Source organism: Genypterus blacodes, unplaced genomic scaffold (assembly GCF_046128005.1).
Source record: "Genypterus blacodes isolate CSIRO-AG114 ecotype Tasmania unplaced genomic scaffold, CSIRO-AGI_Gbla_v1 ptg000441l_1, whole genome shotgun sequence".
NCBI classification, from domain to species: Eukaryota; Metazoa; Chordata; class Actinopteri; order Ophidiiformes; family Ophidiidae; genus Genypterus; species Genypterus blacodes.
Window position 1 is genome coordinate 46,922 of NW_027467211.1, and position 10,579 is coordinate 57,500.

Here is a 10,579-nt window from a genome sequence, read left to right on the forward strand (position 1 = left end):
TTTTCCTTTTTGTCTACATCTGTGCTCTCACACACACACACACACACACACACACACACACACACACACACACACACACACACACACACACACACACACACACACACACACACACACACACACACACACACACACACACACACACACACACACACACACACACACACACACAGTGACTCTTCTGTCTTGACGTTGTGTGTGTTGTAACATAAATAACGTTTTAGTTTTAGCGGAGCAGCTAACATGTGAAGAAGACTCTGGAGTCATACCGTCTGGAGGAAGCAGCAGCAGCAGTGTGTGTGTGTGTGAACGTGTTTCAGCAGGTTTCGTGTCTGTCAGGTAAGCAGGAGGTTTGATCTTCATCTGTGACTCAAGCTCAAACCCTCCTGCAGGACGGGAGTGAGACAGGAGAGCTCACAGCTCAAAGATGTCGTCCTCCCCGTCTCTGAGCGTCATGGTGAGCTTGGTGGCGGTGAGAGGGACGGACGAGGCGGCGGCGCTGTGAGACCTCGTGAGCCGCCGCCGGTCTGTCGTCCCGCTGGCACAAGCTGCTTCCAGGGCGGCGACCCTGTGAAGGCGGAGAGGGAGAGAGGGAGAGAGAGGGAGAGAGAGGGAGAGAGAGAGTGTGACAGCTGACGAGATTCACACAATCTGCTGCTTCTCACTCTGAGACGCCAACACTTTGAGTTTGGCTGCGACTACGAGTCTTATTAAAAGAAGTGCTGAAGGAAATAACCTCAGCAGTCAAACAAGGACACGCAATGAATGGGAACTTTAGAATGATGTCACACAAACACCGACAGGCTCAAGTCTCACATCAATCAAGAACTTTATCACAGAAAACTTCACTTATTACACAAACTACACACACAAAACACAACTCAGGTCCACTCACAGAGATACCCTGTGTGTGTGTGTGTGTGTGTGTGTGTGTGTGTGTGTGTGTGTGTGTGTGTGTGAGATCCTCCAGGCTGTGATCTTCTTCACTCTGAGGTCAGTTTGTTGCTCTCTCTCGTGTGTGAATCACATGACACGGGTCACAATCTGCTGCGTAACACCAGGGGGAGACTGATCTGCACCCTTCAGTCTGCTCCACACTCAGAGCCTCTTTCCTAACGCTGAGTCCAGTCAGGTTGAAGTTTACTGCCAGCAGGCCTCAACGCTCTGTGTCTCCACGTCTGTAGGGGGCGCTGTCACTTTGTGTTGCTCTGAGCCAAACTGAAGGTCTGACGCTCCTACAGAGTTGTTGATTGTGATCTTAACGGCCTGACCCTGGACTTCACAGAGCCACAAAGTCTCTTTACACTCTGAGGTCCCATGAGCGCCACATGACCCATAAACAGAATGTGATGCGTGACCTCAGGGGGCGTGGCTCCCAGGGTCTGAGGGTCTGAGTGAGGCTCAGACTGGAGAGGTGCAGATGCTTTTACCTGCTTCCTGTTTTACAGCACAGCTCCGTCTTTCAGCTCCGCCCCCTCCTTCGAGCGTTTGTCTGATGAACAGTGTGTTTCTCACGTTGCACAGTGACGAAGCACAAACACGCCAGCAACATGCACGGCTGGAAGTGAGCAAACACAGCAGACACACACAGCAGACACACAAAGCAGACTAACCTCCTCTCTGCATCCTGGCATCCTTTAGCCGCAGCCTGCTTGGACAGGCTGATCAGGCCGTCCATCCTTTTCAAGAAGTCCACAGGAGAAAGATCTGAAGCTCTTCTTGTAGCTTCTGTCGCCGCGTTGCCGTTTGGAGAGCAGACGCAGCTTGAATCCTCCTCTGAGTCGTCTGGGGCCGAAGCTCCTCGGCCTCTACTGGAGTCTGACAGCACGGGGATGAGCAGGGAAGTCTTCAGGAAGATGGAGTCGTTGGTGTACATGCGGTTTGCTCTTTTTATTTGCTCCATCTGTAAAAGACAGACGTTCACGCAACTGCTCAACCTGGAGACCAAACCTGTTCTCCTGGAGCCACACCTCATCCTCCAACGCTCCATTAAAGAGGAGATCACCAAGATACACAAGCACAGCAGAGATAAGATACATCAGGAGGATTCAGCAGAGAGAACATTAAACAAAAACACAACTAAGGAAATAACAAAAACATCTACATCTCAGAATCTATTGTCTCAAAATGCACTTTAATATGAAGAACAAGATTACAATCAACTTTGCTAAAGTAAATATTTGTTTAATCAAATACTCCCTCAACTTTGTTTGTATTAGCGCAGGATGCAGGATGACGTCAGTACAATATTAAAGGAAATGCAGAGGAAAGTGATTTTGTGATGTTTGCAAAAGGAGAATGTTGTTAAACTGACAGATTGTGACGTATTAAGGTTACAGTGGCATGTTTGGACACTCACGGTGACTCCGTAGGTCAGTGCCAGGCCTTGTAGCGTGTCCCCGGGCAGGACGCGGTGCTCCACGGTCCTCAGCCGCGCAGGGGACACCGGCGAGCGGACCAGACTGCCGTAGGACCTGGTGCGGCTCCCGCGGAGCAGCGAGCCGCCTCCGGCCGCCGCCGCCGCCGCGGCCGTGGAGCTCCGCTCCCCAGACATGCTAAAGCAAGAGGCGGCAGGGCGGTGTAGCGTGGGAACGGGTGATCATGTTAGATGGTGACCTCTGCCTTGACGCGCAGGTGTGCGCAGGGAGATTACAGCGTTATCTCTGCCGTGAACCTTTAAAGTTTAAGTGATGGAGGACATAAACGTTACAAATGTGCAGTTTAATCACTGTAACTGCAATCATGTCCTTCACACTGTGATAAACTTGTTTACTGAGGGGAGGAGGACGCTCAATCTAACGCCGCGTCATTTCTTACTGTGCGAATAACTCCAGATAATATTCAAACTATCTGTAATAAATATTCAATAGACACCGTGTTTGTTTTCTACAAGTGTAATACGAATTCAAGCTAAATACACCAGTTAACACGGTCACTCGCTGGTCCGTAGCACACTTAGCTTACATACTAACATTAATGATAAAACAATATCGCGCTGTACGCTTTGGCTAAATAGCATCAGTTAGCCTGCTAGCTGTTGTCAACTTCATTTGTCAACTTTCAAAGTGTAAAATGTATGAAACTGAAGTTATCTGCCGAACTTTCACAACAGTGCAGCATATAGATGATGTTTTCTGCCAGCTTACCGTAATTGTCCGACACAAACAAAGCAGAGAAAACTTTTCTTATGTGATTTATTTTGACGTTACGGCTGTCAGCTGCCATTTGTTGCCATGGCTGCCGCGCTCCTGTCCCATGATGCTTCACTTGCGCTGCCTTCATGGACAATGAAACCTCTGTGACAAAAAGTCGGGGATATAATAAACGATGACGAGATGACGACTTTTTTTTCTGTTTCTACATCCACACTACATTCTGTACATCGAATATAATATATTATAATAATAATGTGTAAGAAAAACTAAACACTCCTAGAAACAGCAAAAGAAACGTTTCGGCAATTAGTTTAACACAGATCAACAGTTTTAACGATAAAGGCCTTTCTGAGGTAAAATTACTCCGCCACAAATGTGTTTGTACAATTCCAAATTCATACAGATTGATACATCGGCACCCGTCGCTAAAACAAGCGGGAGCGAAAAGCATTTAAGAATAAGACACTCAATTTTCTACTTTTCTGGCTTGACAGTGAACGCAACACGGATATCCTGACGTAGCCGACGCACGTTGTTGTTGTTATGCTACACAGCAAGCTAACTAGCTAGTCTGCTCTTGACTTGTGTTTTCACACAATCGACGCTCATAACCATGTCGTTTAAAAGAGACGGGGATGACGGCAGTCAGCTGAACATTCTGAAGGTAACCGATGGTTTTTAGCTTTGACGGTTATTTCTTATTGTGCGTGTTTTGGTTAGCAGCGTTAGCATGTAGTTTGTATGTAACCTAACTAAATTGAATTACAGCAACTGCTTTATTGTTTTACTGTGTTTCAGAAACGGCGCGTTGCAGATCTTCTATCTAATTACATCCCAGAAGACGAGGCTGCTCTCATGAATAACGGAAGGTAAACTTTGTGTGAGAATGTGAAGATCATCAGTACTTTAGCTTCAGTCGTTAGTTTATGTTGTTAAAGTGATAAAGTGCTCGTCCGGTCGCTCTGCAGGTTCACCTGTCTCGTGTGCTCCTACCGGCCCGTGTTTGACACCGTGGACATGTTGACAGTTCACAGAAATGGAAGAAGGCATCTGGAAGGTGAGACAGCTGCATGCAGAACAGATTTATATATTTAGAGGCGCTTACTTCTTCGTCCATGAGCACTGAGCCTCACCCAGATCATCACATCACAGGCTGCAGAACAGGAATGAGCTCCAGATGAAGCTCTAAAGCTGGAGAAAAGTGATCCTTTAGCTGGAGAACACAAAGTTTAGTTTTCTCTACATCTTATCTCATAATCACACATTACATCTTTACACAATGTCGTCTTTAAATCTACCTCAGCCTTATTCTGCTTTCTGTGTTACAGGATTAAAATCATTCTATGGCAAGAAAGCGCGACTAAAGAACGAAATTACAAAGAGGCAACATGAGCGTTATGTGCAGGCTGAAGATGGAGGACAGGTTGGTAAAAAACATCAGAGGCTCTGCCACCGTGCTGCTCTGAGTCTTAAAGCAGCACTCCCCCCTGAACCCTCAGTCACATGTCAGCATCACAGTGGGCTCGCCATGGCAACTGTAAGTGTTTGTATTGTCAGCTGTGAAAAAGAAATAAAGCTTTACTACAATCCTGCGGCTCCTGTGGCGTCGGAAAATATCAAACGACCTCAAAGTTCTCCTGGCCTCTGCTGCTGGAGACCCCAGTGACACACAGAGCGTCTGTACGCTTCCTGGAGGCCTGCAGCAGTTTGATCAGCGAGCAGCCAGATGGTGACCCAATCATCCAGAACACAACAGAATCTGTCTCCTTCACTCAGACCGATTATCCTCTCATTATCTGCTCTTTAAAGTCCTGACACATCAGTCTGCTGACGTCCAACATCGTTTAGAGCTGAAGAAGCGACAGGATAACTACAAGCGCACGTAAACACCCTCTACGCTCTGACCTGTGGCTCTGGTGTGTTTGTAGGAGCCGTCCTCTTCAGCTCCCTTACTGGCACAGACACGGAGGCTCACCCATCATGCACTGCTGAAGACCGGACCGTACAACAGCTGCCACAGAAGAACCAGGTCAGTCTGAGTCTCTGAGTGTGTTTGACATCTCAGCAAAGACACAAAGGACCATCGTGACTTCATGTCTAGAAATTGTGATTTTCCTTTCAAGCACAAAGTCTGAAAAAGGCTCAGCAGGTTGGAGCTCAGATCAAAGAGTGAGCGACTCGACCACACAGGGAGACACGTCGCCACCTCGAGGATCCAAAGGCTGCATAGAGGGTAAAGACACACACCAGGCTGCTCTGTTTCACTGCAGTAAAGTGTAAGGATCTACATGTTATCAGACTGAATGACGGTTTTAACTGTGGAAACGTTTCAGAGTCGCATTCGTCCAAAGAGGAGACAGAACCTGAGCCGGCGGTGACACAGGAGTCAGAACCTGAGCCGGCGGAGTCAGAACCCATCACAGCACAGAGGAGGAGGGAGCTGGAGCACTACCTCAAACTGAAGAGGTACCAGCCAGGCTGCTGAGGAAAGGCTCAGGCTGCAGTTCTGCTTCCTCACCACTAGATGTCAGCTTGGTATCTTCTGTCTCTCCTCTCAGTGACGGCTGGGTGCAGGACAGGAGCGGAAGCTGGGTCAAAGACCAGGACGCAGAGTTTGACTCGGACGAGGACGAACCTCCTTCACTCCACCCTCTGAGCAACTGAGAGCAGACACAGAGGGACATCCAGAGGGACATCCAGAGGGACAACCAGAGGGACATCCAGAGGACTTCAAGCACTCTGAGCTCCATGCACAAGACGCTCCTCCTGCTCATGTGTCACAGATGTTTGGACTTGAAAAAGGAAGTTAGATCTGATAACATTCATGATGGCTTTGATCTCATAAAGTGCCAGTGAACCAAAAACAACAATAAAGGAATTTGTACTTGTTCCAGTATGATGATACACTGATTGAAGTGACTGGAGGTCTGCAGGTCTCTCATGGACCCTTATGGATCCATGAACGTGTGTGAGAGCCTCTAAAGCTCCTCTACATGAAGAGAGAAGCTTAGATACATACTAGCATGTTGACCTCTGACCTTTGACCCTGAACCCTCTGTATTTATCCTATAGTAGCTTCTGGCGGCCTTCTCATATCCATAGACAGCTTGTTTGTTAACCTGGTAACCTGAGCTCCACACAGGTCCAGGAGCCTGACTGGTCGTCTATGGCCTCAGATGAATTGAGTTTAAAGAACTAGCATCCAGCTCAGTCCTGACCCACAATGCACCTCTCCACAAAAGGTCATGGCTGAGGTCACTGAGCCAAAATACATTGAAACAGCAATCAGCCACTGAAAAGCCTTAAAGAAGCGACGCGGACCAGACTGAAGTCCTGGTCGACCCCCCAGGATCCAGAAGAATTGAAGACGCAGCCATCAGCCATCCCTGTTAGTCTAAGGCAGCTTCATCTGCCTCCACCTCCTCCTGGTCCTCTGGTAGGACTAAGCCTCAGCTAGCTTAACCGTAAATCAACAGCAGGAAGGAAATCTTGGTGCTAATCTGGGTATGGAAGCCACCGGTTTGCATTCTCCACAGTGTTTTCATTCAGAGGCCTCCATGCACAGTTGGCATAAATTGGATAAGACCTTCAGGGTCAGGAGGGGGAGGGGGAGGGGTTACAGGCACGGCGACTTAACTTGGGCTGATTTTTGATGACAAGGCTAATGGTAGTCGAAAACCAGCGCGCATCTTCATCTTTTGGTGGATCTCTGCTGCTTCATGAGGAGACTTAGCAGGAGGTGGAGTCATGGAGAGATTTGAGTTCAAGGATCAACAAACCAAAGACAGGAACTGAATCAGGCACAGATAAGAATAAACTCAACTAATACGAACGTTTCTGTCAACATCTGTGATTTTTGTCATTAGTGCTCAGACAGATGGGGACAGTTTGACCTTTGGGACAGTGTGTGTCTGTGTGTGTGTGTGTGTGTGTGTGTGTGTGTGTGTGTGTGTGCGCGCTCCATAAATACTCCAGAGTTTTCCTGCTGAAGAGCCCTGAAACAGAGAAGCGGCTCTATGAATAAACTTTGGCAGCGTGGACATTACATCATTTAAACATGGTTTCCTGTGCCAAACATCGTCGTATGTCTTAAAGACCGCGACCTTTGTGGCGATCTCTTCCTTTAATTGCTCGTAGAGTCCTACAAAAAAATGAAGCGGGTCAAAGGAGAGAGGGAGGGAGTGAAGGAACCCACGCAATGCTGTGAGAATCCTCAGAGGTTAGCAGCTGTTTCTGTTCATAAATCTGAGCCACGGCCATGGGTGCCCTCCCATCAGACCCCCACCCATCACCCACCCACACTCCCATCAGACAACCAGCCAACCACCCTCCCTCCCTCCCATCACCCAACCTCCCTCCACCCATCTTTAAAGTTGGACCGTATATTTGGAGCAAAGTAACCCAAGCCCAGTGGACTGGGTTACGGCCCCCTTTGGGACTCTGGGGGGGGGGGGGAGGTATTAATAGCTGGGGTGCTTGGGGGAAGTCAGAGGATCAGGAGAGACTTTAAGGGATCAAAGTGTCATGATTCTTAACACGAAGAGTTCCTCTACAAAACTCTGCAGTACGTCTTCGTCTAGAGGGAATCCTGTCCTTTAACATTCAACATTCACAACTTATAATGGAGTCTCCATGACAACTGTGGCCTAAATGGAGTCTATGCTCACAAACTTACAGCCATTTCTGAACACTGATGGTCGTCTGTGCTCATCTGTGTGTGAGACAGACCCGGAACTGATTTGTGTGGGCTCTGGAGGGAGAAGAGGACACGAGCCACTTCCAGGTTTTGTTTCAGGTCCACATCACAACACGAGTCTCTAACATCTGATAACCCTCAAGTTCATCAGGGAGCTACGGCGCCTCTACAGGCTCCATCAACCACAAACAACAACAACAACAATAACAAGCAGCACTTTAACAGCAGACGTCCTCCCGTCTCCCTGAGGTGCAGAGAGACACCGAAACGAGCGCACCTGGTCTACGACACGCCTGCTTTAAACCCCCAACACAAAGGGTTAAAACAGGGATCACCGTCGCAGAGAAACTTCTGACGCTCACGTGACAGAAACAACAAACTTAAAACTTGCCAAACATTTACAAAACATATTTGCATATCATTTTTATTTAAAGTATTTACAGATTGTTGTCGTCCTTCTTGTGTGTAGCACCACAGTGGAAACGTTAGCATGGAGGAGAATCGTCTAAATGTTGGCACTGAACACATGAAACGCACAAAAAGAAGACGCTTCACATTTTGCTGGTTGACCTACAAAACGCCTTTATGTCCAAAATGAATCTGGCTGCAGCCGAAGCTAATCAAAGGGTTTGACATGAAGGTGAACCCGGCACGCTGCCAGGGGGGGCGGGGCTATGTGGGACTGACAAAGCTCTTTATGTTAGTGTTCCTTTAGGCTCCGTTCGTTCTGATGTCGGCCCAGAATCCTCAGTCTGCTCCATGTGGCCTTCATCTTAATCTCTGCTGGCGAACTGGGAAGAAGAACAGCAGAAGAAGAGCAGATGAGAGATAAATACTTCACCAAATGTAGAATGAAATGATACAGATGCAGGTTAAAAGTGTGTGAGAGTGGCTGAGGTCATGTTCAGCCGTCACAGGAAGGGGGCGGCGGTCACACTCACGCATGTCGTTGTTGCGGGTGATGGCCATGGCGGCGCGGGCGCGGGGGCCCTGCTGGGTGAAGTGGTAGCCGATCTTCAGGATGCTGGAGTTGTTCTCCAACATGGAGGCAATCTCCATCTCCACTGAGTCGCCCAACTTCTGCCTCTGCAGCAGGAAGAGGAGGAGGAGGAGGAGGAAATGAGAATGCTGACACACACTGGTCACACACTAACACACACACTCGTCACCCTGACACACACTCGTCACACTGACACACACGCTGGTCACCCTGACTCAGCACTGTGAGGTTTCCCACCTGGTTGTCGATCTTCAGCTCCACCAGCGTGGCGTTGCTGGCCATGGCTTTGACGATGGCCATCATGCCGTCTGCAGTGATGAAGTTGGACTCCACGTTAAGACTCTGCAAGCTGGTGTTCTCCTGCAGCATCTCAGCACACGCCTGCACACACACACACACACACACATATGGGTGTAACAGGAGCATCTACACACCTTCATCATCATCGACTTCTGACTAAACACCAACTAAAACCTCAGATCTCCAGGTTATTCTTCGTCTGATCTGTGATGAACATGATCCACAGTGAGTAAGTCAGACTGGTCTGGGTCAAACTGAGCCGGTCTTGGACTCACCACGGCCACAGGGTCGTTGCTCCGGGTGGCGGCGATGCTCAGAACCTCCACGTGAGAGTTTCCCTTCATCGCCTCAAAGACGTCCTTCAGCGTTGGGATGGGAATGTCCTGCAACACAGACGGGCGACATCACGTTTGGTGACGACCCAGCTGCTGTCCGCTCGCCGCTCATCGCCACGACGCCCTGATGATTGACACCCTAGCTCCACTCACCTTGATGTTGTTGAGGTTGACCTCAATCAGGCCGCTGTCATTGTTGTGGATTCTCTCCAGGGTTTCCTCCACGTTGGTGGGGTTTGGAGGTTCCTCGGGGAAGATCTTGAACGGATCTGCCTTCACCACACCTGAAGGCACCACAACATGGAAGCTTTACGGTGGAGATAACAGCCTTTACTCTCACTGTGTGTATCTGATGGAAGGTGCTTAGATGAAGACTTCTACTCCAAACTAATATCTACTAATAGTGTCCAGGACTCTACATGGAGCTTCTCTCTCCTCTCTGTCTCCTTCAGTTCCATGCTGGAGCCAGAGGAGGAGGAGGAGGAGGAGGAGGAGCTTCTCTGCAGACTTGTACGTACTGTTGATGCCTTCTGTGTTGGCGATGGTTCCCGTGGTTCCCAGAGCGTCGTAGTACTGCTTGTTGCTCATCAGTGTGTACATTCCAAGGATGGCTACACACACACACACAGGGAAACAATCAGTGTGATTACAAAGCTTGAAGCAATTTAGTTAAAAATATCCCCGTTACATCTGCATGAGCTCATCTGTGAGGGTTTGTGCTCAGGTCATGTGACTCTAAACATGCACACACACACACACACACACACACACACACACACAGCTTGCTACATGCTGTTTACATTATAGATCCACTAGGAGGCGATGTGGGGGTTAAACTGATCACTGAAAAGGTGACGCCTAACGATAACGAGAACCCTGATCCTCCAACTGTGGCTTCTCTGGTTCTCCTACGTGTCCAGATGTGACTTCATGTGTAAACACTCAGAAACCATCAATGATCTCAGTCTACATCTGCAGAAGTAGGGCTCCAGCGTGGCCGTCGCCCTGAAGAAGGCTCCTGTCTGTGTTTCCTTACAGTTCATTCACACACAGAGAGGCCCAGCTGGGTCTCCCCTCCTGTGTGTGTGTGTGT

General features: G+C 48.7%; 3 protein-coding genes across 3 annotated transcripts in view; 1 reads left to right on the plus strand and 2 right to left on the minus strand.

The window, feature by feature from the left end:
- Positions 1-24: 24 nt before the first annotated feature.
- On the minus strand, positions 25-3,337 carry lysmd1 (LysM, putative peptidoglycan-binding, domain containing 1). Its single transcript, XM_076139688.1, has 4 exons — positions 3,147-3,337; positions 2,360-2,674; positions 1,614-1,903; positions 25-568 (listed from the first exon to the last, which is right to left on the minus strand). Exons 2-4 carry the CDS (start codon positions 2,552-2,554, stop codon positions 415-417), a joined length of 639 nt encoding a protein of 212 aa, XP_075995803.1. The 5' UTR covers positions 2,555-2,674; positions 3,147-3,337; the 3' UTR covers positions 25-414.
- Positions 3,338-3,644: 307 nt separating this feature from the next.
- Positions 3,645-5,941, plus strand: scnm1 (sodium channel modifier 1). The gene is made up of 8 exons (XM_076139686.1): positions 3,645-3,819; positions 3,954-4,024; positions 4,124-4,212; positions 4,484-4,578; positions 5,084-5,184; positions 5,279-5,388; positions 5,489-5,621; positions 5,714-5,941. The coding sequence occupies exons 1-8, from the start codon at positions 3,769-3,771 to the stop codon at positions 5,817-5,819; spliced, it is 756 nt and encodes a 251-aa protein (XP_075995801.1). The 5' UTR covers positions 3,645-3,768; the 3' UTR covers positions 5,820-5,941.
- A 2,329-nt stretch (positions 5,942-8,270) lies between these two features.
- The window catches only part of tmod4 (tropomodulin 4 (muscle)), a 9,105-nt gene continuing 6,796 nt past the window's right edge, over positions 8,271-10,579 (minus strand). The window contains exons 5-10 of the mRNA XM_076139685.1: positions 10,005-10,097; positions 9,640-9,770; positions 9,427-9,534; positions 9,089-9,232; positions 8,793-8,937; positions 8,271-8,642 (exon numbers count right to left, since the gene is read on the minus strand). Coding sequence (XP_075995800.1) covers positions 8,620-8,642; positions 8,793-8,937; positions 9,089-9,232; positions 9,427-9,534; positions 9,640-9,770; positions 10,005-10,097 — 644 coding nt within the window. The 3' untranslated portion in view covers positions 8,271-8,619. The remainder of the gene's footprint in view (positions 8,643-8,792; positions 8,938-9,088; positions 9,233-9,426; positions 9,535-9,639; positions 9,771-10,004; positions 10,098-10,579) is intronic.